We start from the raw sequence: 27,163 nt of genomic DNA on the forward strand, positions 1-27,163 counted from the left end.
TCATATGTACTAAGATAGGAAACAGAAAAGTTAAATAAGACTAGAAGCCTTTTCAATTCAGTGCAAGTGAAGAGCACCTTAACTACCTATAAAATAGCCCAACGACAGGCTTGTTTAGAGGGAAAACTTATTTGCTGGTTTTAAAATAAGTGAATATTCTTTAGTGAAGCTTAGATTCTTTTTGTGATGAGACTGGGGAACCCCTTGGAGTCCCTTCTAATCTTGTTTTCTGGAATAAGCTGGGGAGGCCATCAGGGGCCACTGGTTTGTGAAATACTGGCAATTTTACTCCTTTGTAATTCCAACAGATGTGGCAGAAAATACTCTTCCATATCAATGTAAGGAAATGATAAAAAGATAGAGAGGTACTTTAATCTTTCCAGTAATCAGATAAGCAATGTTTAATTTTTCTTCATTACTAATTAAAAATAGAATGGAAGTTTTTAAAATTTGCACCTCGTGATTTAATTTGTTTTATATTATTCATATTACAGGGTATTTACAGTTGCATTCATGGAGTACACATTGAAGAGAAAAAGAAGTCTCCTGACTTCAGTTTGACCAATTCACAAACCAACATGTTAAAACTGCTGCGAACAGCAAAAAACATGACCAATATCAATCCTTCGAGAATTGACTCCCCCAAAAGAACAGCTGATTTTATTCAGAGGGGTTCTTTGATTATGGACATGGTCATGGATAAGGGTAACTTGATATTTGCTGATAACAGATCCTTTCAGACAAAGGACAACTTTTTTGGGGACAACATAAGTGAACTGCAGACACTTCCTGGCAATCGACACAAGGACAATCTTAACAACTATGTTTTCCAAGGTCAGCATCCTCTCACACTGAATGAATCCAATCCAAACACAGTAGAGGTTGCAGTAACAACAGAAGCAAAAGTGAACTCCAGACCTAGGCAGCTGTGGAGGAAATCTGTTGAATCTTTACGTCAAGAATCTGTACGTCAGAGCCAAGGTTCCCAGAGGGATGATGGGTCAGAGGAAAACAGGCAACTTTCAGTGAAAAGCCAAAGATACCTTCCTGAAGAGATTGTCCATTCAGATGTATCAGAGACATCAAGCCGAGCTACTTGCCATATGGAAGCTGAAAACAACAACAAGCATCACAAAACTAAGGACAACTTCAAAAAAAGGACAGTAGCATCAAAATACCCAAAAGACTGTAGTGAAGTGGAACTGACATATCTAAAAACCAAACAGAGCTCTCCACGGGATAAAATCTACACGATTGATGCTGACAAGGAGCCAGGATTCCGCTTGGACACACCTCAGTACATTGAAAACATTGTCCTTCCAGAAACTGTGGAGTTTCCTGATGTTTATCAAGATCACAACGACAACTACAGGAAAACTGAACATGCTAACAGGACTCCAATGCATAATGAAGACAGTCTTCCAAACAATGACCAGTATAAACTTTATGCAAAGCACTACACTCTAAAAGATAAAAATGCTTCCCTACCTGATGATAGATACAGACAGAATTCTACCCACTGCAGGAGCTGTCTTTCCAATTTGCCCACTTATGCGGGACACTATTCGACCAGATCTCCCTATAAATGCGATGCATGCTTGAGGATGGGGAACCTCTATGATATTGAAGAAGATCAGATGCTGCAGGACACAACGAACTTATCACTTCCCGAAGAAATATATGAGCGTACTTGGTCAACAAGTAACGCTCTGCAATATCATAAAAAAAATAAATTGAGGATTAGCAGGCAACACTCTTTTGATAATATCGCTGATAAGTCCAGGGAAATTGATATTGGAAGACCTTCTCGTAGTATAAGCTTGAAAGAAAGAGAGAAATTTCTTCAAAGTAGTCCATATGCAAGCATGTTTAGTGTTCCCTCAAGCAAACTATTGAGCAACAAGGCCTCACTTTTAACTCATGCTCTAGAGGACAGTAAGAGGAGCAAGTCCCTGTACGCTGTTCACTCGGATGACAATCCCTTTCTGCACTCGTATCGTGATGACCAGCACTTATCTCTTAGGCGAAGTCCAGCTGATCTTTATAAACATTCATTGCCAACAAGAGGAAGAAATGATAATTATTTAAGGTCATCCATGCAGTCTACAGCATCATACTCTTCCAGGGATGGTCGGATCCATAATGACATGTACATTTCAGAGCATGTTTTGCCTTACGTTGCAAATAGGAATAGCTTGTACACAACTCCAAGGGTTTTAAATTCCTGTAGCAATACACGTGTGTATAAGAAAAGGCCTAGCATTGAATCAGATGTTTAAATTTTCCATGAACACTTTATCTATAGGGAAAGAATAGTTGCCACCATCTTAGAGGGAGAACTTATCCTTTAACAGTATCCTGCTCTGGTAAATGATACGTAAACCTCTCCCTTTCCCAATGTACTTTTGTACATGAATAGGTAAACTGGTATGCTCTTAACTATCCTTTTAAAATATGTCTTGTTGAAAAAGGATAAAAAAATAGCCATTTATATATGCTTTATATATAAATGGCAAGTTGTACTGAAATAGCCCCAATATATGTTGGCAACTATGCTGTTTTGTATCTAATTCTTTTACTATTTCGGTTATTCTAATTTATGTTGCTAAGTATCATTCAATGTACTTTTGTCCTTAGAAATGTTTAATGATTTTCTAGTACTGGATAAGCAATATGGTATGCATGTAGTATGACACAGACAACAAGAATTAGGAATGCATTTGCACAGATTCAAAAGTAAGACTCTAAAAGAGAACAGAAAGCTAGACTTTCAAAAATACATGTTAGCTTCATAATCATTTTCAAAGCCAAGTAATAATTTAAAAAAACCCCCACATCCCAAGACCTTAATAAACAAAATACAGTGTTTTAGCACAAAATTAGTAGGTTCATTTTAGACTGACAGACAGTAGATGGGAAGGCAGTAGCCCCAAACATGTGAACTGCTGTGTACCAAAAGGAAGCCCCATGGATATTGGTTAACGTTCATGTACAAATGCTTTTCTTATATTGCACATGCACTTACCATTACGAAGTAAGTTCATTGAAAAGTTTGCAGTAATCTTGTCAGAAATTTCACAGCTGCCTAATCCAGAGTATATATTTTTAGATATCACTATATGGCACTTACTATGGAGCTGTGGACTTTACTAGTAACCTTGAGGCCTAATGTGTACGTAAGTTTGCATTTGCCCCTTACTGGTGATTACTCAGGGCTGTATAGTATTTCTTTTATTCTTTCACTTCCCAAACCAAATCCCAACCCACTGTAGTTCTTTGTTCATAGTGTATTAGTGACAACTAATTAATTGTATATTAATAGTATTAAAGCTGTTAATACAGTATCAAACACTGACAGCCATAAGTTCAGTGTAATCAGTGAGGAGTGCAATACCATTTATTTGCATACACAGCAAAGGATTAACACCTTCAGAAGGACTTCTTCCTTCCAGAATATTGTGCATATTTGTTGAACATCAGACCATTTTTTTTAACCTCTCCAATCAAGTCTGTTATATAAACTGAATATATGCACACTTAACTGAGTATGTTTATTATCACTAACTGATATGCAGATATTCACATTACAGGGGTGCATTGTTAAATGGCTTTTCCATTTAGTAAATGTCAATCAGATTCTTTCACAAATAAAATGTCTACTACACACCCCTCCTTACCCTCACTGGAAAAAACCCCCCCACTAGATTTTAACCATAAGGGAGCATGAAAGAGAAGAGAGGAAGCCTTTCAGGAGTAGAATATACAGCTGCTAATTTAATTTCAACTAAAGAAGTAAATATAATTGCTAATACATTTAACTACTGAAAGTGTTGCACTGGGTGGTGCTCTCCCATTCTCCTGCTACTCTGCAAATTGCTTTAGGATTTTTGTGTAGAGGAAATTTAGATTATTCAAGCATTATTCCCTCCATTTCACTGAAGAACAGTGAGCAGGGAAACCATTACCACTGTGAATTGGAAAATGTGAATATTACCCTAACTTTTCTCCAAACTGAAACTCTTTTCAGCAGAATTGTGCCTGTCAGCTGCAATTGAAGTATCTGCATGCCAGAGGTGCAGTATGCAAGGTGTTTAATTTGGAACAGCATACTGCAGAGCAGAGTTGCAAATGGGAGATAATATAAATGATGTATAGGGACAGTCAAAATAAAGCTTTTTGAATTGTTTACAGCTTTTTTTTTAATTACTATTATTATTATTATTATTGAGAAGATTCAAGCTGACTTTGACCACCAAACAGTCTAGAATGAATTCTTGGTATTTGCAAATGTATTTGTATGTTCACCATGCTGGTGAAGGATGACATTTTTAAGGAATGAAATGTAATGAGATTTGGGCTTCTGAGTCTCTTTCCAGCTTCCAGAAATCTCAGTATGCTTTATCATAAGTGTGTTCAGAAAGCATATCTATGGGTATCTGTACACTGTCCATGTAAAAATATGTTTTGAGAATTCTTTATTCAGCCTCTGGTCATAATTACTGGCCCTGATTCACATGGGATGCTTTCTGGTTCCTCACTGGAGGCAATTTTTATAAACAGAAGTTCCTTACCTACCATGCATATTTCCTAGGAATAGTTGTATGAGCTGAGCAGGGCTAGGGTGGTTTCTATGGGATGAACAGTACTTGTCATGAACCCAAACCTTTTCCCAAAGACATAGACATGTTTGTCTTGGGTCTGCAGGAAAACAAATGCACTGAAGGCATAAATAATGCTGTAATCAGTGTAATAAAAATATTTCAGGCAAATTTCAATATCCGATCCAAATCATAGTATATTTACTAAAGTCTGCTGTATTTCAGCAGATATGATATTTGCTGATGTCGTGCCAAAAAGTGCCATGGAAATTGCTGAGCATTTTACCAATCATAAAATTCAGTGGTGGCTCTTGTCTTTTGTATTGTCATAAAGCTCTCAAAATATTTGTTGGTCGTACCAAGTCTTTTGTATCATCATCTCTATCCAACCAGACACACCTAATTCAGCATGTATACAAGTGTGGTATGTGAAGTTATGGGAAAGAAAAATTCCCTTTTACACTTTCTAATTTAAACTCTATAAACTCTTGAGGTTCAATTGTAAACATCCTCAAGCCAGGTGGATTTATCCTTCTGTGAGATGTGCAAGCAAATTAGTTATAATGAAATATATTGCAGTGTTTGCTTTTTCTGATCTGAGCAGATTTCTGGTGACCGTAGAGATTTATTATTATTAGCTGCAATATGAAATACAACCACCTCCCCTAAACCAAAACAAAGAGGCAGAGGGAAGACTTGATAATGTTGCACAGCAGTTGTTCACATGGAAATAAAAGATGCTGCCTTAAAGGAGGAAAAAACCCAAAGATAATGAAAGTAGAGGGAGTCTGCATGCATTTGTTGTTTTGATCTTGGCATAAGCATGAGACAGTAAAGGGGAAAGGAGAGCATGAAGTGCAGGGCTGTAAGCAGTAGCTGGTTGCAGATGTTTACTTGTAAAGAAGAAGCAGCTGAGAAGTTGAAGGAAAATCTTCAACAGTAGAGCCACAAGCCACAGCTTGTGAGGCTCAGCCGTAGAGCGCGTGGAATTCGGAATTTTGCCTGAGCTTTGTTGATGTATTTGCACTGACTTTCAATTAAACTGAGATCAAGACTTTCTGTATTTCCCTCTCTCTCACTCTAGCTGCTGCTATACTTGAAGAGGAGAAAAGAATCTTCCTGCATAAGTGGCCATCCTTTCTGTACCTTTCTGGATGGTGCTGGTGACTTGTTACATTTTCCTGATTACAGCTCTAGCAGTTTGTTGGTCATTCCTATCACCAAGATTTCCTGTGACTCCAGCTGGAACTGAATCAGGCTGTAAATGATATGAGCCATTCTTGGTAGCATGTCCTGTAGTGTTACACTGCTCCTGGACGACACCTTTTATGGAGGCAGGATATTGAATTGCTGAGGAATGCAGTAGGTACATGGAGGTAAAAACAGCTACATAGACATACCTGCCTCTTGCTCTTTTTCTCTTTTAAAGATATTGTAGAATTTCTTCATGTTTTTGTCTTTCCCTTTTCACCACAGTAAATCTTCCTTTTTTTCTTTCAAATGGATTTTGTGTTCTGCTTGTGTTTCTTAGAGCAGTGTAGCCACCCACTAATTTAAACGCATGGTAATAAGATATTTTAATATATAAGATAAAATTAAGGAAAATTAAGAGATTTTGCATTTTCCGAAAATTTAATTTAATGTTTTTGCAGCTTTTGCTTAGACTTCATTATTCTGCTATCTAAGAAGCTTGGTTAGGAGAAAGAGTGCTGTGGACAAACAGAAACGAAATCACCGCCAGCTCACTGTGTTTTGGCAGCATCTCATAAATACATGTCTCTTTATGATCTTTCAGGAACACTTAAGAGGTGATATAAGGCTCACAAGGGAAATCAGGTGTGGTTTGTTTTTCCTGGTGAAAATAAATCTCTTTTTACATAGTTTTAAATGAAGCAAAAGCTAGAGCTGTGTGTGTAGCTTTGAGTTTCTGTGCTGGAAGGCTGAGCTCTTTCTGTGGCCAGTGGGAAGAGAGAGAGAGAAAAAGCAAGCTCCCTGTTGGTGGAAGTTTGGAGGACTGTGACCTTTTTAGAATGTACAGGTTCCTAACTTAGACATCTCAGTTAGGCAGGCTTAGAAAAGCAATAGTCTGTTTATCTCCAGCCTCAAAAACGTACCAGTTAAATCTGCAAGTGAGTACCAGGTTCAACCTTGGAGGTGTGTATAGGTTCCTGTGCTCAAGCAAGCAGTTGTTTGTGGGGTTTGCAGTATTCCCTGGTCAGGATCATTGTTTGCTTTATACCTGTCAGAATAACTGACAGGTATATAACTGCTTTATAACTGTCAGAATCTATTCCTTGTGGAATAACTTGCTGTTTTCATACTTCTGCAGTGTAGCATATGTACTTGAGTGATGGGGAAGGGTTTGGGACTATTCCCTCCCTTCCTAGGTTCGTCAACATAGAACAGAAATTGTGTCACAAATCTCAGCTTGGATTTAGGAAGAATTCAAGAGGTGGATCTTTTTGTTGTTTTACATTGCATTTAAGATGTTTGATCCATAAAACCTAGTGAAAACAAAACTTTTATGGCAAAATCCCCTCCTCATTAATATAAAAAGTAACTATGTGTGGCTTGGCTAAATTGTGTCAAGTGTTAATCATCACATCATGTGCTTCTTTCAAGATGGACTGTCATATATTGCCTTACTAACTTTTCCCAGCTCTAGTCCTATCTTAGCTCAAAAGTCCTTTTAAAGCAGATACCTTTCCTGCATAGGGCAATCTGATTTGCAATGTAAAAACAGTTTTCCAGTGATACACTTAAGTTGTTTGCTTTATCAATGTTGTTGTTTGGGTTTTTTTTTTAATCTAAACTAACTTCCTGTAGAGAGCTGAGCCTTCCAAACATAGCAGTGCTGAAGGAACTTCTGAAAGAACATAAAGGCCTTTTAAAGTATGACTTACTATATGAGCCATTTCCCTGCCCAAACTCACCTGTACTGTCTTATTTCAGTGTATTAGCAACACGTTAGCGTTTGCTGTCGCTGAGGGAGCTCAGTTTAATCACAGCTGTGTGTTTGTGGATGTAGATATCAGTATAGACAGGTATATGGAGTGAGAGAGGAAAGGCTGGAGTCACCTGTGAAGCTGTGGTTAAATGGGAGCAGCCTCAGGACCGTCGTGTCTCTTGTATCACTGACCAGTCTCTGTCTGATGTGCACATACTGTACATAGTGTAAAATTCCTGTCGATGCTCAGCTTCCATTGTGGAAATAATGCCATGTCCACCCTCATTCCAGTGTCGCAGCGGTGTCTGTGGGGTGGGGAGGAGGTTGGTTGTGCTCCCTGGTGTCTGTCACCCTGCTCAGTGGGAGCAGCACTCCTCGTCCTGCTGGGGAGGGTTACTGCACTCTCTGTAAATAAGCTTCTCATTTACTTCCCTCACTCAAGCTTTTAGTTGTTTTCTTTTTTTCCCCTGCTTCTCTCGACCTGTGTGTGGAGTGTGCTCCCTAAAAATATGTGCTCTTCCAAAGTCCTGCAGCTTTGGAAGTCAGGAATACAGGTGTGCATCGCCCTGCAATGCAGTGAAAATGCACTTAGTTCTTCTCGTGGGTTCATGAGCTTTTTTGTTACATACTGCAGAATGTATCTGCTGTAGTTGAAGCTGGTTGTTTTTTTTTTTTACAACTGCCATTCTAACAGCTGTAAGAATCCACTGCTGATTTTGTGATGATTTTGTCATATCTATAATTTAAGAACCAGAAATAATATGAGTAAAAATAAGTTACCTCACTATTTACCAGGTTTTTGTTGTTTTGCGCTTAAATGACAATTTTTACTCCTTTTGCTTAATTCTTTACCTGTATTGAAAACAAGGCTAAATTAGTAGAGAATATAACCATGCTGTAACATTGTCATGCGATACCTTTATTAATAGATAACCACACTAAATATAGTCTTACATATTTAAAAGAGAGATGATTTCGACTCTCCAACTCTTAAAAAGTAGTGGTGATAAGCAGTTATACTCCTAGATGTTTTGTCCTTTCCCTTTTGTATTAGTATTTGTTTTCACTAATATATTTCAAAAATTATATTTCTGTGCACGTTATAAAACTGTGAAAATAAATACCAATAAATATTGTGATACTTATTCAGTGCACTGTAAAGTTCCAAGTGAGATGATACTTTGCTTGGGAATTGAAGAAGGTTTCCTCACTTCTCAGAAATGGTACTTAGCTTTAATGTGGGAAAATGATAATATTTACAGTGACATGAAATTTTAATGGAGAATGTCTTGTTTTGCACTTCTAGTACTATTAGAAGAAATGATATGTTTTTCTCAGCAAATGCATTATGAGAATACATTTTTAAATTTGTTTTGTGCATTGCAGTACATAAGAATGACCATTCTGAAGAGATTTGTGTTACATCATTGCTACAGGATTCTTTTGTCTGATAATTTTTTTTCTTGAGCCTGTTTAATAATGGTGTTTAATGACAAAAACCTTTTGGAAATGTATTTTGGCTTCTGTTTCACATTGCAAACCCTGAACTTGGACTAATAGTGATGCGGTCGAAGGCCCTCATGAGGTTGCTCTGCCTTTCCACGCCACTGGGGAAGGAGACCTTCCTTGTGCCCAGTTGGGACAAGATTAGAGGAGTCAAGGACAATTTTGGAGGATGTGTTGTGCAACATGTGAAGTGTAAATGATCTTCAAAAGTGAAAATAAAAAGAAATTGGAGGTTCACAGTCAGCCACACTATGGGGGGGTCTGTAACAGGCTGTAGGGTGTGCAGTTTCTGGAGGAGATGATAATTTTTAACTAATTTGAATTCTATTTAAGTTTCTGAAAGTAACTGAAAAAACAGGAGTTTTCTTTTTCTTTTAAAGCCAAAGTCTTTGCTTTCATACGAGGTTTCACAGGAAAATGGGCCAAAGAATACAATTAAATATGCAAAAGGTTAATCTTATGGAAAAGGGTATCCTATCATCTTGATATGCACAAGCATATTAATGGTGATAGGAACAATGTGTGTAATTTTCCTGTATATTGCTATGTAGGTTGCACTATTTTGAATGACACAAGCCTGATATTTTAATTACCAAATACCATAAGAAGCTGTTTCTTAATAGTTTAAACTTGTTAACCTAAATATATATACAGTATACCCAGGCGTGCGTGCATACACTTCCCAACCCAGTCATGTGTGAGTAATCTCCCAGAGCCGTGGGACACATTTCAGCACTGCTTTATTTTAAGTGCTTGTCTTCTCTCCTTCCCAAACCTCCCAAACCTACAAACCCTCTAGCAGCATTTACTGTAGTGTTTGATACCTATTACAGAAGGGGCTAAAGGACTCGCTGGGATCAGGATTGCTTTGTGCTAGGACACGTGGAAACGTGTCAGAGGAGAGTTCCTGTCTGAAGGAGCTGGAATTGATGCTTGCTATAAATAACAAGGCCATAGGAAAAGGATGTCTTCTCATACTGTTTGGAAAAATCTTGGCCAGAGAGGATCTATTGGCCTGGTGACTGACTTTAAAACTCAGTGTCAGCTTATGTGATCCACATCTGATCCTTAACCATGTTCCTTAAGGTAGCTGAGGAAGGATACCTCAGGAACCAGATTCCCAGGAAAGCCCAACTGGTGTGTGCACCAGTGGCTGCCCCTGTATCCTCCCATGCAGACTGGGCAGTTTCCAAAATCGGTTTTGCATGCAGAGACAGGTTTAGCAGTGGTGTTTAAGGCAGAATCACTTCTCTGAGTGCACAGGCTTTTGAGCTGGCTGTTGCTGGTGATGTGGAGATTTTCACCGAGGGATGATTGTGTTATTTGGCTGCTTTTCTAAATTTGTAGTTCTCTAACTAAAACTTATGACCAAAAAAAAAAAAAATAGCTTGGAATCATTTGTTGGAAGTAATTCTTTGAAAGGGGGAGTTGGACAGTTTCGATTCTTTCCACCTTAACCAAGAAATAGTAAATTCTACAGGGTCAGATTGTGTCTACAAGTTTATTGCAAGTTTGTCTTGGAGAAGAACTTGGTTTCAAGCTCTTCATCTGCAAGAGGAAAATTTTTGCTTAGCTCACTTTTACCTGGCCTAGGTCTGAATTCCAAACTTAGGCAAAACACCTTTTGACTTAAATAGGGATGTGTAAGTGAGTGATGGGAGAGCAGATCTTTATTGCAGTTCACGCTCAGATTTTAAAGTCCCAAACCAAACCTTGTGTTGCAAAGGTATGGAAATTGCCTCACAAAAAATCAAGTGCAGCTAGGAAGGAAACTAATGCAGTTTCAATAAGAACTGTTTGCAGTTTATTCTTGATATAAGGTATAATATTTTGAAATAGTCTTACTCATTTCAGAGCCTCCCTTTTGCACTGATGAAGAACAGCTTGATCCCTCTGTCTTCACACCTCACACCCACATGCACAGTGTATCTCGTGCCTTCCCTGTTGAAACCAGAAGGTACAAACAGAATTCATTACTGTGTTAGGCAAACTCCTACCTGATTCTTAACTAAGTACTCCATTTTTATGCAAAATTTGCATCCATACATTCCAGGTTCTCAGAAGCACTTCACCTGTGAGTTAATAATGTTTAGATTATTTCGTCAGATTTCAGTTTACACAAAACCTGAAGGGTGTTTTGTGCTTCCTTTCATCCTGTTTAAGAATTTTTGTGGGCTTAGATGAAACGCTAATATTTCTGTGCTGCTAAACAAAACTCACCAGAAATATTTTAAAATCTCAAATTAGACTTTTAAAAACATTTTTACCTGTTTACTTGAATAACGTCAATTTAATGTGTTGTCCTGATTAGTCTTTGTATATATACATGTGTATATATATAAGCTATATATAAGCTTTATATATATATGTATATGTATGAAGTTTTTGGGGTGATTGAGGGGCAAGACAGAAATCCAGCATTGTACAAAGATTCTACAATCATTTATTAACAGTTTCAAGTAATGTGTTGCTGTTTTAAGTTTGATTAAAAGTTATTTGCAGTTGAACTATGAAAAATCAAATGCAACTAAGAAAATAAGAATTCACAATATTAACTTAGGCTTTTGCTACAAAGAAAATAAGCTATTAGTACAGTTGGAACAGTGCTTTTTTTCTGAGGGAGGAAAAGAACTCCAATTGTAATTATTTGTACTGGTTACAGGGAGCACTAACCTAAAACTGTACACAGTAAATTAAAAAGCCTATCACCTCTGTTATTTACTAGTGCAATTTACTGTAACACCCTCAAAAGTGTCATATTTCAAACCAAAGGGTAAGTCACAAATTTCCAGTTGCTAACAAAGAATAGGAGAGGTTTGAAGAGCTCTTAACACCTGGGGAAATAAATCAGGATGTTAGAGTAGAAATAAAAGAATATTGTTGAAATGGAATCAAGCATAAAATAATTAATTTTTTAGAGAATCCAGAATTTCATTATAAAATTCACAGTCTAATGGATTCTTCAAAAGAAGGGGTTTGGGGAAAAAGAGAGCATTTAAAATCCAGTTTTGACATTCCAATTACTGCCTGTTTTATTAGATAGGTTTGGCAAAGCGAAATGAATTTTAACACGCAGGTGTCTGTGCACACACAGCTTTGACTGTGGTGTTGTGCAGATACAGGCACACCTGGCTACCCCTGCACCCTTCTGCCCCTGCCTTGGAGATCCTGGTGGTAGCTGGAGCTACCCAAGAGCACCCAGTGCAGCGTGAAGGAACTGGGATCCACACACTTCTCTCCTGTGTTACACACACTGTCTCACTGCAGTTCACCCTGACCATATTTTAACCCAGTGCATGACTGAGTGCTAATACTGTATAAATATTTTGAAACATATCTTAAAAAAAACAAAAACATGTTTGCTTCAAACTTTTTATGATAGAGAAATATATAATTATTATGATTGTCTTACAAATTGTATTGTGTTCATTTTTTTTTTGTTAAATATGTAGAAAAACATTAAGGGAATGGGGGACTTGAATGTCTGTGTGTACTGAAATGTATATAACTATTTGAGGAGAACACATGTGCCAAGTATAACATGATGTAAAAATTGTAAATATATGAAAAATTCATTTTTCTAATAAAGATAATTTCTGCCAATTGATATGAAAAGGAACAATGGTATCATTCTTGTCTGTCTTCCTTGTTAAATGGGACAAGATGAAGTGTCACCCATGAAGAAGGTTAACCTTTGTTTTTCCATTAGTCGATGATTTGATTTGAAGGGTGTTAACAGCCACATGTTTTGAGCCATCCTTTGCTGTTAGAAATTATCTAAAGGTGAAGATGCCTGAAGCTAAAGCTGACAGGATGTGCTTGGTGATCCCAGTTTAATTTAATTCCTGAAAAGGACGGAGACAATTAATTTATGCAAAATTCATTTGGTGTGAGAAGGATGCTTTGAAAGTTGCTTCCTCAGCAGAGGGAGCAGTGGGAGCTCAGTTGAGGATGGTCCCCCCACCTGTGGCACCATTCTCCCATACTCTGAGACACGTCGGAGACACGAAGCACTGTGGGCCTGCACGAGGAGATGACCTTGGCTGCAGAAATGCATGAGCTCTTTGGGCCATTGTGGAGACAGCATCCAACCTGAGGAGGAGGTGTCCTGCCAAGAATGATGCCACCCCTGAGAAGAGCTGGAGAGCTGGAGGAGTGGAGTGCTCCTGGCGTGGCTCTTGGAGGTCAGTCAGGTGAGGAGGACGGGGGAGAGCAAACCAGGGGGTGAGAAAATGGCAGTGATGTCTCACATCTTCTATGACTTTTGCTATCCCCAGCCTTTTTTACTGTTCTGGTTAATCAAAACTTAAAATAGAGGTTTTAGTGGAGCAATTAAAGTCCTTTCTAAGGTTTGACCATTTTCCTGGCCACGGGAGCTAAAGAAGCGACGTTCACACTGTGCTCTGGAGTGATTCTTTAGGACCCCATTTTCCATGATGTCTCATCAGCTAATGAAAATCTTTGATTCCTCAAAATGGGCATAAACAAGCCCTTGGCAATTAGAATAATGTTCTTTGAGGCAGTGGGATGGAAGTCATTATATAAATCCAAAGCATCATTTTGAAAAAGGGGCTTTGTGCTGAATATAAAAATAATGATGGGGTGAAAGGTTGCTCACAGAAGACTCACAGCAGAACAGTCCCATCTATTTGTTCCCAAGATAAACATGACTGCATAGATAATATGAGAGAGATAAAATCGGACTTCTGTCCTTAATGAGGTTTTTAATGAGAAAAAACCTGCTGGGCTTATTGTCTATGCTAGAAAGCTCTTTTAAAGGGACCTTGCTCTATTTGTATCTAAACAGCCCCATTTCAGGAAACCAAATGAGGTGTGCCCAAGGTATTGAATCTTTATGTGAACTTGAGTCTTTGTTTTTAGGTGATAATGGTGTTTGTATCCAGGCTAGTGTTTGCATCAGGGCTGCTCCTCCAGCTCTACCTGCCAGCTTACTTGATTTCTCTGTGTGTCTATGAGTCATCTCAGCCTCAGCTTTGATTCCCTTTGGGATCTAGTTCAAAGATAGTCACATTCTCCCAGATCGTTCTTTTGAGTCTTTGCTGATGTGTCTATGGCAACTACCAGTCCTCTAAGACTTTGCTTGCTAAAAAAAAAAAATAAAATTTAAGTGGTGACTGGGAAATGGAAGCTTTTATAGTCTGACATATTGTGCATGGCAGTGCCAGCAGCGTTCCTCATGAACTGAGCAGTTCACCTGGTGTGAACACAACTTTCTTCCTGTAATTTGGATGCAAAACCACCTGCTTTAAGGCCAACTGCTGAAGTCTGCTCATCTCTATGTACAGAAACACCATCCACCCTACTCGTGGTGAGTTTTCCCACTGGTCATAGTAGCTGCTTGCTTCTCTGCTTCTTCCAGTGGTTTACAAACAGCATTAGCTTCCCCTTGCAGGTTTGTTGCAGTACAAGACCCAAACCGTGGCTTCCACAAATTGCATTATTGATCTGTAGTGTGGTCCTCTGTCACTGCTATGCTTCTCCCACGTGGCAGGCTGCTTCAACAGGCATCTCCCCATGTACAGCACAGCTTGATCTTTCCACTGAAGAAGGGAAGTTTCACACACTGAAGGGTCTCTGCATTGATTTCTGTACTTTCTCTCCAGAAGTTCCCAAAAAACCTTTCTGGTGGAGGTAGTTTATTGACTATTTATTTGCTACTAGTTAGCTGATGCAGAATGATCATTACAGATGTTGACTGCATTCTGTTCAGATCAATATGCTCAAACATTGCTTGTCAAATTAACGTGTGTTTCTAATGTAAGCAATGATCATTCCTTTATTATGGCAATAATCTGGAGTTTGTTAGCTCTGCAGTAGGCAACAGGGGATGGTAATATAGAAGATAATAATGATTAAAACTGTTTACACAAGGTTGCTGTAAGGTCAAAGACAATTTCCAGGGGTCTCCATGCACCTCCAGGTGTAGTTTAACAGCAATAATCCTTGAAAAATGCCTTGCACTGCAAAAGCACAAGGTCCTTTTAGCGTGGACCTTAGCCTGCTAGTTAGACATCCAGTGAGATCATTGAACCCTTTCATATTTAAAGACTGTATAACATTTACACTGTAAAGAGCTATGAAAGATACAAAAAGCAGAAAATCTGAACACAGAACTCCAGAGGGAAAAAATACAGTATTAACCAGGTTTGAAAGTGTCAGACCCCCTTGTTAAAGAATTGTGTAGTTCCACTAATTACTTTGGGGACTGAAGCTGTTTGGCACTTCAGAAGCTTGGTTATGAGCAGCTGCCTCCTTCCATTCTGCATGGGGAAAAGCAAATTAAGCAGGAACCATAACTGGCATTTCCCTTGTTCTCCCTTGAGCACAGAAACCTTGGCCAGGTTTTACTCCCAGTTTCTGAGATGGTACAGTTTTATCAGTCAAGAAGTTTGCCAAACAAAGGAAAAGCTGCTGCAGTGGTATCACAATATCACGATGCTGATTTTACCCTCCTCTTTCCCAGCTAGAGAAATGTGGCAAATTGTGTAATTCTCCTTGTAGCTGAAATGCCTCTGAATTCCTTTCCTGCACTTTTAAAAGAGGAACCATTAGTATATGTTGAAGAGGATAAAAGTAGTAGGAATGAGGATGACCAGAATAACTCTGATTTTCCTCTAAGAACAAAACTGCTGTTGCATTGATTTGGCCACTGTGAGTGTTTCCTAATATGGGCTCTGAAAGCTGCAGTGCATGTTAATTCCTGTTACCCATTTTATCTTTACATAAATGTGTGTGAAGAAATTATATTTAAAAATAGGGGTGGGGATGATGCTGAGGGATTTTGCTATGGGAGAAACTTTCCTATAGGACTAGACAATTCTAAGTATCCTGCAAGAAGATGGTGCAAATCTCTTTGAATATGCCTCTCACCAGCAAGAACATCTAGCAGTAGCTCTTAACCAACCAAGAAAATAATTTATTTTTAATTAAATATCAAATCTCAAATTGCTAATCTATTTAGATTAAATAGAAATTCTGGAATGATGATCAGGTCCTCTTTTCCTCACCTCTAAATCCACTGCTGTTCCTTTGCATGGATGTACTATTATCTCAGCAAATGGGAGCAGCCAATGTGACCTTAACTATATTTATACTTCTCTGAACTAAACAGCTCTGATATTATCACATTCCTTCTTATTTCCCATTCCCTCTATCTACTCCTAGCAGTTTTCTCTATTTCTGTCCCTGTTAGAACATCATGGAAGTGTGAGCTGCACCTTGAACCTGACCTGCATGGTCAGCACATTTCTGTGTGTTAGTTAGAGGCATTGTAATCTCCGTGTTCTTTTCTATTCCTGTCTCTATAAAAACTAGCATTTTGTTTATTTCTCCACTGCCATTCTGCAATGAGAAGATGATTTCAGTATTCAGAGCATAATGGCATCTATAACCTGATTTTTCAGATGTTGGTTTTGCACTCAAAATATTTGGATAGCTTAAATTATTTCTCCTTGCATGTATTTATTTTTTCTGGCATTTCAAAACACTAATATTTTTTTCCCCTGAATATTTGAATCTGATAGGCCATTTTATATCTCCTTCAAATCAGATGAGTTTAGAGTAGCAAAGAAATGTCAGGTCATCTACAGAGCAGGACTAGGGCCAGGAATTTTGTGTTTTAAGGGATGCTGGACAGATTTACATATTCCATGGCCTGAATGTTGTGATATTGCATCCCACGTGCTGAAGACTTTCTGAGATAATGTTTAGCATTAAAAAAAGTTTGATTATGTAATGTGATGTACTGGGTTAGGCCACTAAATGCTTTGAAGTCAAAGAATGAGAAACCCACAGTTTAGTTCATCAAGAAAGGTATTAAATATTGATGCCTGGAGAAAATGGCACACGTCTTCAATTCTTTCACACTGCAGTCTAAATAAATCACAAATTTATTTGTTTGGGGAGCTGGATGCAGGTAACAGGACTGGTCTTTTAGGGAGAAATTGAGGCAATGGTGAAAGTAAGTCTTACTTTATTGTGGTATTGTACATATTTCTTAGCATAGTGGGCGGGTAGATTTAAATGTATATGAAACAGAGTTGCCAGCTCATTGCTCACATCAGTGTATTCCCCAGCTGGCTCCGCATACTTCTGTGCAAACATTTCTTCTTCCTGAGGCTGGGAGGGAAAGCAGGATGTGAGGTTATCTGCAGCATGAAGCTTGTACCCTCTTGCTGTCTGTGGGCTGCAGCTTCAGATTGGTTTGACAGTTGGAGTCGATGATCTTAGAGCTCTTTTGCAACCTTAAAGATTCTGTAATTCTATGATTGTGAAGCTGTACAGTGTTTGCCTCAGTGCTGTAACAACAAAACCCCATGATTTTAGATAGAAAGCTGAGATGTAGCTATTGACACACAGGCAGCCCATGATGAATTAAACACAAATTAACTCAGAGTGAGCTGCAGTCTATTACCCCCGTGTGCAAGCAGAGTAACTGTGGCTCAGCAGCCCGTGCACGAACGGCTGTGCTCATCTGCACAAAGACCAATTAAATCCTCCTAATTGCCAAGTGTTCCCACTGGCTTCATCACATGGGTGTAACCCAAGTCCTGGATTCTTAATCCTTACCAGGCACTGCAGGGCTTGAGCAGACTGGGAATGTGACTGTTATTGAGACCAAGTCAGGGCTGCTGTTATTTTGGTGGCCGTGTGTTTGCATGTGCACACTTGTGCATGTGTGTGCATATTTTAAAGAAACAGCTTCTCCAATCCTCTCAGTAGAGACCCTTGTTTAGTGATTTTAGCAGTAATAATATGAATCATTTTTAGGGGGACAGATGACAGTGGTTGGTAAGGCCCTGATAGTGCCCTGTGCCAGGGAGAGCCGCCCGTGTCTGTGTGGTCAGTATGTCCTGGTGAAGATATAAAGTCTTGTGCCTTCTTCTTGTAATAGGATTTTGTGAAAGTCCTGCTTCATTCCTGGTCAGGATTAAAACAGATTGTTGGACTGGAAATCTCAAAGACTGGTTTCTAATGCTGGCCCTGCCATTACCTTGACATGGGATCTTGTGAGTCACTTCACCTCTTTGGTTTCCATCCAACTCCTCTTCAGTTTGTAAGTAAGGCCTTTGCTGGAGTTAGTCTCATGCCATTTTATCATATGGAGGAGACACTAAAGTCCTGGCAGAGAACAACTGGCTTTGCAGCAATAAAATAGTTAAAAATACTAAATTACTAATTTTTCTCCCACCTTTAAGGCTATTGGCATATCTTCACCATATCTGACCATTTGTCAGCAGAAGCCTAAAGTACAGGGAGGAGTAACGAAGCAAAGAAGATCTCTAGAGCCAACAACATTTAGGATGAAAATATAACAATGAAGGTAAGCCTTTAAAATGGTCTCATTCCCCAGTTATCTGCAAGGCAAACCGCAAATCCTGAACAGGACTGACACCGTGTTGCTGTTCATACTGGGGAGATTTGTTTGCAGTGTGAGCACACAAAGTACCACTTTTAAAGCTGAGGACCTGAAACTAACAGCAATACATGGAAAATGCTAGTCTTTGTGACCTTTGTTGGATGGTTTGTCCTCAGCTTACACAGAAACTTCCTTTTTTTTTTAACCTTATCTAAGTTATGTTAGATCATTTTTAAAAGACTTTTCCACATGATATTTTCAATGTACCACACTTGTGACATTTGCTGTTCATATGACCCCTATGAATTCATTGAAGTGCCCTCAGGGACCCATGAATATGAAAGTGTTTCCTTTTTTGGCTCCATTTTTCACTGCTTTTGCTGGCTGGTTGGTTGTGTACAGGGCAGAGCAGCTGTCCTGCACAGTTCTGTCCTCCCTAAAAGGGGCACAAAGGAAAAGCCCTCTGGAGGAATCAGCTTTGTTGCCCCTCCAGAACTTCAGCATAAGAAAAATGACCATGAAAGAGGACTTAATGAGAGAATTTGAGCTAACTATAACAAGTGGGATCCAAATATTTTTTTAATGAGATAGGTTATAAAAAGAAAAGTCCTGTAATAATGGTTTTGGAGATTTAATCAGAAAAGTTGATTCATAATCCAAAAACCATCTTTGTGCTAGAGCTACATCTTCATTAAGGGCCTGCATTTTAATGGTCCACCAATCAAACTAAAGATCTCTTTGTGGGTATAAGATGGAGATAAACCTATTTTAATATTATGATGTTTATTAATTTCCTTCCCTGCACAGCCTGTGCCAAAAAACCACTGCTTTTCATGGAGCTCTCCATTGAACTGTCAGGTGAGAGGGAGGAGCAGGAGGAACAGTGTCACTGGATAACCCAATAGATTGGCACAAATGTCCATCCACTGGCAGAAAATAAAGTATTGATTGGCTGTTTCAAAGGAAAAAGAAATCCCCAGCAGAGACTGATTCAGGAGCACTGAAACTGTAAGATGTATTTGCTACTGAGACTTGTTTCCCAGTGCAGAAAGAGGCACAGTCAGAGTGTGCCAGTGTTGGGGATGGGATGGAACAGTCACATGGTGGCTGCTACCAGAGTAGCATCTGGGCTGGCAGTGCCCCACTCACATTTCTCCATTAAATAAGGAAAATAGTCAGTCTTCAACCCATACAGCTTGTGAAAGAAATTCCTCCTTATACTGATAAATTATTCCAAATTCTGAATCAAAGTGTTACATTTTGAATAAGCAATGCTGCAGAACATGCAGAACAGCAATTTTGATTTGGGGTCTGAATGCTGGGATGTGCAGTGCAGTCCTGCTCTGCACCACTGAATTCAAGAGCGTTGCCATCTGATTCATCACTCCTGAGTGTGAGGAGCCAGCTTTCCATTCCCTGGTGTGCTGGTGTAAGTGTTACACTTCCCAAAAGTAATATAATGCCCCCAAATATTTGGATGATGTACTTTAATTCTGGTATTTATTTACATTTTAATTGCTACAGATGGAATAAATTCTCCACTTTGAAGTTTTATTACACTAATGAAGATGGCTTAATGCGGCCTAACTAATTTTGGAAACTCTCTTCAACCTTTCCAGTCCTTTGAAAGATAATTTCAGGTAAAATACAATGAGGCCTGAGTAAGTTGTTCAACACATGGCACCCTGATATTCTCAGAGGTATAGAGGGGAATAAAAAGACATGCATCAAATTTCTCAGTCAGCAAGATGATTAGCTCTCAACAAAATTGAGTGTGGGGGTTTCTTTTAAGAAACAAGTTTTAGAATAAATTATTCTTATTTAAATTATTCTAATTTTTCTTTCTGGTTTTTTTTGTTGTTTTTTTTTTTTTTTTAAATTTGTTCCAGTACCTTTTCTCCTGTAATGCATTACCTCCTCCTCCTCCTGGAACTATGCACTGTGATGTACCCTGACAGACAGAGGCAGCATCACAAGTTTTTAGGAGCTGTATGTATGCAGTGGACTCTGGCAACATCGTCTTCAGGTATGTCATGGCCCTTTATGTTTGCACCCATTTTCAAACACGTTTTTCCTTTATGTTAAATCTTCAACAACAACTAAGGAAATGAAGACCTGATGAAAACCAGCAGGTGGGGGTGGCAGGACCCCCTTGGGGTTTGTCCTCAGAGAACATGACACTGTTTCAGCCTCGTGTAGGGGGGTCACAGCTCTCACCTGTTCTTGTCTTGGTGGCATCAGGTTGTCCTAGTTGCAGTCAAACGTCAGAAGAATCTGTTTCTGTTCAGCCATCCTTGATGTTACGTCCTTTCATACCTATGAGAGAAACTGTCTACGCAGGTGCCGGTACAGAAATACCTCAGCTGAGCTGTGAACAATGAACTACATTCTTTCTTCTAACACTAAATTGAGATCCTGTTAAAAAAAAAAAAATGGGGCAGGTTGCACAGGGAACAAAAACTTTCAGTTCAGACAGTGCCAGGGTAGGTAGTAAGTGGTGGGTATGAAAGGCCCTGTCAGATTTTATGTTCAGCTGGCGTGTGCAGTGTAATAAAAAGCTGAGTGTGTGTATTGCACAGGCAGCACCGATTGTCTCCATTGACTTCTGTGTCAGGCTGAAAAACTTTGAAAATCAGTTTTTCCCAGTGTGGATGTCTTATCTGTTGAGTGCACCATGTAGTAGACATTTTAAAATCCGTGTATTTTCCCACATGATTTCTTTTGGAGTAAAGTGCAGCCGCAAATGGATTTCCACCCTCTAATTTCCTTCCCTTGCAATGTGGCAACTTGAAGCCTGGCAAATGCAGTTTTTATAACCTATGAAAAATGTGCTCATAACCTTGTACTTTAACGTGAGCTGCTCATTATTCTTGCCTCGGTCCGAGAAACCTGCTAATAAACATTCAGGCAGGAAAAACTATTCAGACTATTGACTGGCTGTTATAATAACTCTGATTCAGTACCTTGAGTGACTAAAATGAAATTGAACCTGATAACATCAGTTTTGCTCAACCTGTCTGTTCTACCATCTTTTAATCATTTTTCATAGCAACTCTGCATTAACATCCCATCCTGGAAACACATTCCTCTGTTGTTCTCTGGTACGACAGACTCCGTTTTTGCTTTTCTAAATAATGTTTCTTGCTCTCATTCGTCTGTTCTCCCTACATATCACCAGGTAGATGTGATGGATTTCTCATACTGAAAACCATCTGCTCAGTTATGTTAGATAACATAAACCCATCCACCAAAATGCAAATCGACAGAAATTCCTGCTAAACCAAAGTGCTCGTTATGATCCTTCTTTCCAACATGTGCCCTCTGGCCAGGCCTGCTCAGCTGCAACTTTTCAGAAGGTGCTGGGACTCAAGATGCATCTTTGGAGTTGTCCAGTTGGCTGTGGCAAAATCTCATGGGGTAGCTTGGGGAGGCTGGCCTGAGTGCAAGAGGTGGATGAAGTGTCCTAAAAGGGAAGGAGTCATACACTCCTGTAGTAGGTTCTTGTGTCCAAAACAGAACATATGGGTAAACCTGGGAGGACAGTATTCAGGGAAAGTGAAGAAACAAGTGGAAACAAGCAATGTGAGGTTAGAGCCTGGGGTTTGGGTGCTGAAGAGCAGCAGCACCATAAGAGGCTCCTCTCTGATCCAGGGGAGTTCAGCTCCCGCCCTTCTGACACAAACACTTGTGCAGACCATGAGTGAACTGGGTATGAAGGTGAAGGGCTTCACAAAGAAAACAAAAGCTAAATTAAAACTATTTATTTCTTTTAACTGGGTTTTCCCCTGCACTTGCCACGTGCAGAGCTGCCTGTGCAAAAAGGCCATGCCTGGGCTCTGGTCCATCATCTGGGCCGACGGATGGAAAATGCATCTGCCATTGAGCCCTCAAGTTGTGGTGAAAGCCCCAAGGACTCTGAGACATTCAATCAAGTCTGTAGGAGCAGCATAGTGGGTCTGTCACACTCATGACTGAACAGTTGTATTTCTGCCGTGCTTTGACCGAAGAGATTTTCTGTTTGACCTGCCCATGTTCAGAAGCGCTCTGGCATGAACCGAATGGGCCATATTTGGGCTAAAAAAGGAAGTATTTCTTTACATTAACCTTTTCTCAGCTATTTCTCATCCCAGTCAGTTAGAGCTGCTGAGGTCCCTGCTCAGCAGCACGTGTGTGTGTGTGCCAGAGCAGACCAAGCAGTGGGTCAAGGGAAGTCCTTGGCCAGGGTGATGGGTGTCACCATCAGGTGGCAACGGGGGAGGCACAGCCGCAAAAACTGGGTCCTCGTTTTTTCTCGGCCTGAAAGACACTATGGTACTACACGGAGCCCAAATACTGGTGACTGCATCCAGCTGCATGCAAAAGTGTCTGCAGAGTTTGTGGCTTCTAAAACATACAAGTCGTGGTATGTGTAATTTTCACCACTTCCCACAATGGGAGAGGTGGGATTTCTCACTCAGAGGGATGCATGTTGTACTGACTCTGTAGAATATGTGCCTACAAGTAGAATTTCACAGCCTGGCCCTCCTCCTCAGAGCTCACAGGGCTTCTGGTTTCCTTTGGCAGGAGGTATCTCACTCCTGAAGGGAGCGAGTATTTCTTGAGCTAATTACCTTGTGTTGTTTGCAATCCTCAAAGCGTCTAAGTTGATATGCTGACTGCAAGAAGGGGAAACTGGCTACAACCTGTATTGTAACTTAATGTGAACTAATGAAAGCTTAAATAAAAAGAAGCAAACAAGTCCCTAGCGAGATACCTGAGCCACAGTTCCACAAAATTTAATTAATCTTTCCTTTGTATTAAACATTATGATGCAGGGAAGAATCCGTGCCAAGGGCAGCAGTGACTAATTTCACAGCAAGGAGTAAACTTTGTTGTGTGATTGTATCTCACCACATGCCTGGTAGAAGGTACAGAGGAATAACAACTGAGAACCTCAGGTACAGAGACAGCAGAAAGCAGCTGCTGGATGGGGCTCGTCACGAGCTGACACATCAGGTAAATACAGGCAGGAGGGGTTTGGTTTTTTCAGTCAAGAAATAAAGGAGAATATTTTTAGTGCATGTTTGAAACACATCTGCATGTTACAGATGGTTTGGGCTGTGATCCAAGTGAGTGGTAAAGCTTGGTTTTACATAAACTGGCCACAGGCTTGCAACCCTTTGGCCAAATGTCTGAAGAACACTGGGTGTGTAGAGTTAAAGCTTTATATCTCACATGTTAACCACATAAACCCTTCCAGAGGTTTAACACGAACATTTGCAGGCAAGAACACCTATTACGTGCCCACAAGTCAGAAGCTCCTCCTGAGTAGCCCCTACCCACAGCTATTTGCTCCCTCATTGCAGTTATATATAAACAATTTCTGGAGAGGAATTCATGTACATTTCTGGCTGAAGGTCAACATTTCCCTCCTCCAGGATCCTATTTACTGCTCCACTTTCAGACATCCTGCCCTGGCCTTAGACATAAAAAATATGCCTGGGATTCACTAAATTCTGCTTTTTTACATACCTCTGTCTCTGGAATCAGCTTTCTGTGCTGGCAGAAGCATCCTTACAGGAGGAGGCAGCTCCTCAGTCCTGAGGAGAGGGACTTTGGTCTGAGAGCAGGCAGGGGGTGCTGGCAGCTGCACCAGCTGCTGCTGCAGGTTTTCTCTGTGTCATTTCCTTCTGGGAGCAGTCAATGCTCTCCGTGTCTTGTCTGCAAGAAAAAAATCCCCTTCCCATTGCTGCATGAATGGATTCCCTGTCCTGGAGAAAGGAAGCAAATCAAGAAAACGAGAGTCCTACCCCTAGCACAGGCATACTAGTGGAGGTTGGATGGCTGCAGGGTGATGCCTCAGCCACAGTCCCACCTTGGTCAGGTCACTGGCTGGGGTGGGACAGCCCCAACAAGCAGGGAGGGAGGGCTCCGGCCTCCCAGGGTTGCCTGGTTTGAAAGGCATCATCTCACAAACCTTGACAGTGCTGGGAGACAAGCAGTTTACCGAGCCCAGACTCTTTCCACTGACTTTCCCTCTGATACCCAATTTTATCTGCCATTTATAACCTTAACCACTCTTGGTTACAGCAACAGTGTTGCTCCCCCTGAGCATGTTCCACAAATCACTAAATATTCAGCTGGTGCTGGAGGCTGTGTCTCCAAAACCAGGGGGTCAGCCAGAAGAGCTGGATTTGCTCGGGGGAAACGACATTTATTGAGCTAAAGACCCAAAATGAGAATGAAGAAATGATGTGGTGCATTTCATGACAGAAATGTTGTCTAGACTTCTCTGATGAGTTTACTTTGCCCCTCTTTGATGAGGTACTAACTCAACAAAGAGCAGGTGGTTGGCTGAGTGTCATTTGGTGAGCAGAGTCTGGGAGAGATCATTCATCTCCCAGCTGCAAGGGATGCAAAGGCCACCAGTGTCAGCTCTGTGACACTGGTGACCCCAGGCCACTGCAGGGAGGACACTGTGACAGGGGGAAGGAGTCTTGTTTCATCCTGTGCATGTCTTGTATGTAATTTGTTGCACTTGCTGACAGCACCGTGAGAGATGAGCGGTTCATCACTCCTCAAATCCCTCCCTTGCCTTTCCCATCGGACATTTAATGTATGGTGTGTATTCCTGGCCGCTTCAGTGCCAGGAAATCTCTCGCTGTAGCATTTTGATTGAGTTTAGTTTGTTCGTATGTTTTGCCAAGAATACAGTTTCACAAGAACTGCAGCATTGCTGCAGATCTTTTGTTGCCTGTGGGCTCATGAGAAGAAGTTAGAATATGTACAGAAAAATCTGAAAATATTAACATAGGAAAATAAACAAATACATTTGTAAGTTAACCCAGAGACAAATGCTTTTGGTGATGTGTTTTGTTTTCTTAATGGGAATGGAGAAGCAGAAGAACTGTCAATATTGTTTTATGCCAAATAAGTAGTGATAACAGAGTCTGTCTTTTGTTAACACCCTGTTTCTTCTGTTTGACTTGAACTTGACTTATTGAAGCCAAAGACCTGCGTTATTTCATAAATGCATTGGGCACAAATGCATCGTAAATGCCCTGACGGGGGAGAAGATAATTAGAATGAGGAGGGAAGCTGCATTCCAGGTGCAGGAGCCATTAGTATTCTTCTGCTCTAGTTCCCTGAACCACTGCATTTATTAACCTTTAGCCAGATCAGAGCCAATTTCTCCTGTTTCTTACATAATGTTGGAATTATAATTGACAGTACTGATGAAAGGGAAACGTCTCTCTGCAACTCAAATTTTTCTTGCTTTCATGTAGAGGGTTTTAGAACAAGAGTCTTATCAGCTGTGAATAATTGCATCTCATTAACTGCGTACTGGAGTTATATGTATATGCATATTAGCTGGAATCGTGCATATATTTGGCTGGAAAATGTTATGGCATGCTTCAAGTGGCACCAGTGATGTGAAATTCAGTGTGCATGGCATGTTTATGTAACTCGAGTGACATTGTTAAAGAGGTAGGAGATGATGGTTGTACATTTGGGTGCAGTTTTGGAGGAATTCTTTCTAGCAGGTTTTGAAAAAAAAATTAAAAAGGCTTTCATCCTCACAGTTATTTGGACAGTTTGATACTCTGTTAGTGAAAACAGAAATGTTTTTTAAGGCTTCCACTGCCCCTTTGCTCTGCTTGCTGCTCTGAGGGTGCGGTGCTTCTGCGGGGCTTGGAGGTTCCTGCCATGTCACAGGGGGTGTTTGTGGGTTTCTCTGGTACCTCAAGAGGTTTTGCTCTTCTAGGAAAAGCTTTATGCCAATCTTGTAAATCCAAATTCACAGCAGATTTTGGAGTCTCTAATAGACAGAGAAAGCTGCCAAAAAAAGTAATTTGTGTGAGAGTGGTAAGTTGTCTTAGCCCTCAAATCCCTTTGAAAATTAGGAAAATCAAGTAATCCATTTACAGTCTTCTGGTTGCACCCTTTATTTGGATGTTTTCTTTCCATGTGGTTAGAGAGATGGTTCTTTTTAATAAAATTGGGTAGTTTATTTTGAAGAGGGCAGGTCTCTTCTCCTTAAAGGGGCCAAGCAGTTACTCCAGGGACAATTTTCCATCGTACAGAAGCTGCAACTGCCACATGACTCTATGACAGGGACTTTCACCCATGAGAATAACCTGGCTGCAGAGCAATCATTAATTGCTTCCTGGCACAAGGAGTGTCTTGTTATTGCTTGTAGTTCAGAGACAATTCAACTTGCACACGCATATGTTGGCATGAAGAAAATGCCAACTGCTCTTATTTCCAGCAAAACAGTGATATAACTGTCAAGCTGATGGAAAACAAAAGCTTCCTCCTAATTTACTTGTTATTAAATGAAGAAAGAAAAAAATCTGCTGTTTAACTAAGGAACACTTTCCATGCTTTGCTGGAAAAACATCTAAAGTTTAACACCGGGACAATTCATGATGTTGTTGAAATAACCATCAGATGAATCCTCATGAATCCTTTCTTTCCCAAATGCAAACTGCTGATTTATTCTTGCTCCTGTTGGACTACAGACATTTAACCTAAGTGGTGCTTTTATGTAGGTTTTGTTTGATCTTATTTTTTGTCAAAATTACAATCATTCTATATGCAACATAACATCAAATCATAGGAATATTTCTTACATTAAGCAACTTCATACTTTCTCTTAAAGAAGAAAATAAACTATCATCTTTTTTCCTTTAGATAACTTATGTTTGCCAGCAGCATCTTTGATTTGACCTCAGGATTTCAGTACCTGACCAG

The 27,163-nt window shown here is 39.9% G+C and overlaps 1 protein-coding gene and 1 long non-coding RNA gene across 5 annotated transcripts in view; one reads left to right on the forward strand and one right to left on the reverse strand.

Annotated features, from left to right (window-relative positions):
* The window catches only part of GRIN2A (glutamate ionotropic receptor NMDA type subunit 2A), a 78,540-nt gene extending 65,882 nt beyond the window's left edge, over nt 1-12,658 (forward strand). The window contains exons 11-12 of one of the 4 annotated variants that reach the window (XR_003534321.1): nt 495-6,602; nt 7,711-7,721. Coding sequence is in view for 3 of the 4 variants with exons in the window: in XM_027684086.1 (XP_027539887.1) it covers nt 495-2,279 (1,785 nt within the window). In the remaining variant the exon portion in view is untranslated. Of the gene's footprint in view, nt 1-494 lie in introns of all 4 variants that reach the window. The other 3 variants (XM_027684087.1, XM_027684088.1, XM_027684086.1) reach the window with 3 other exon arrangements.
* Nucleotides 10,885-24,030, reverse strand: LOC113967977. The gene is made up of 3 exons (XR_003534322.1): nt 23,942-24,030; nt 20,648-20,845; nt 10,885-10,992 (listed from the first exon to the last, which is right to left on the reverse strand). It is a non-coding gene; the product is annotated as an uncharacterized LOC113967977 (long non-coding RNA).
* Between the last annotated feature and the right edge of the window lie 3,133 nt (nt 24,031-27,163).

This window comes from Neopelma chrysocephalum, unplaced genomic scaffold (assembly GCF_003984885.1).
Source record: "Neopelma chrysocephalum unplaced genomic scaffold, ASM398488v2 Primary Assembly neopelma1_65b, whole genome shotgun sequence".
Taxonomy (NCBI): Eukaryota; Metazoa; Chordata; class Aves; order Passeriformes; family Pipridae; genus Neopelma; species Neopelma chrysocephalum.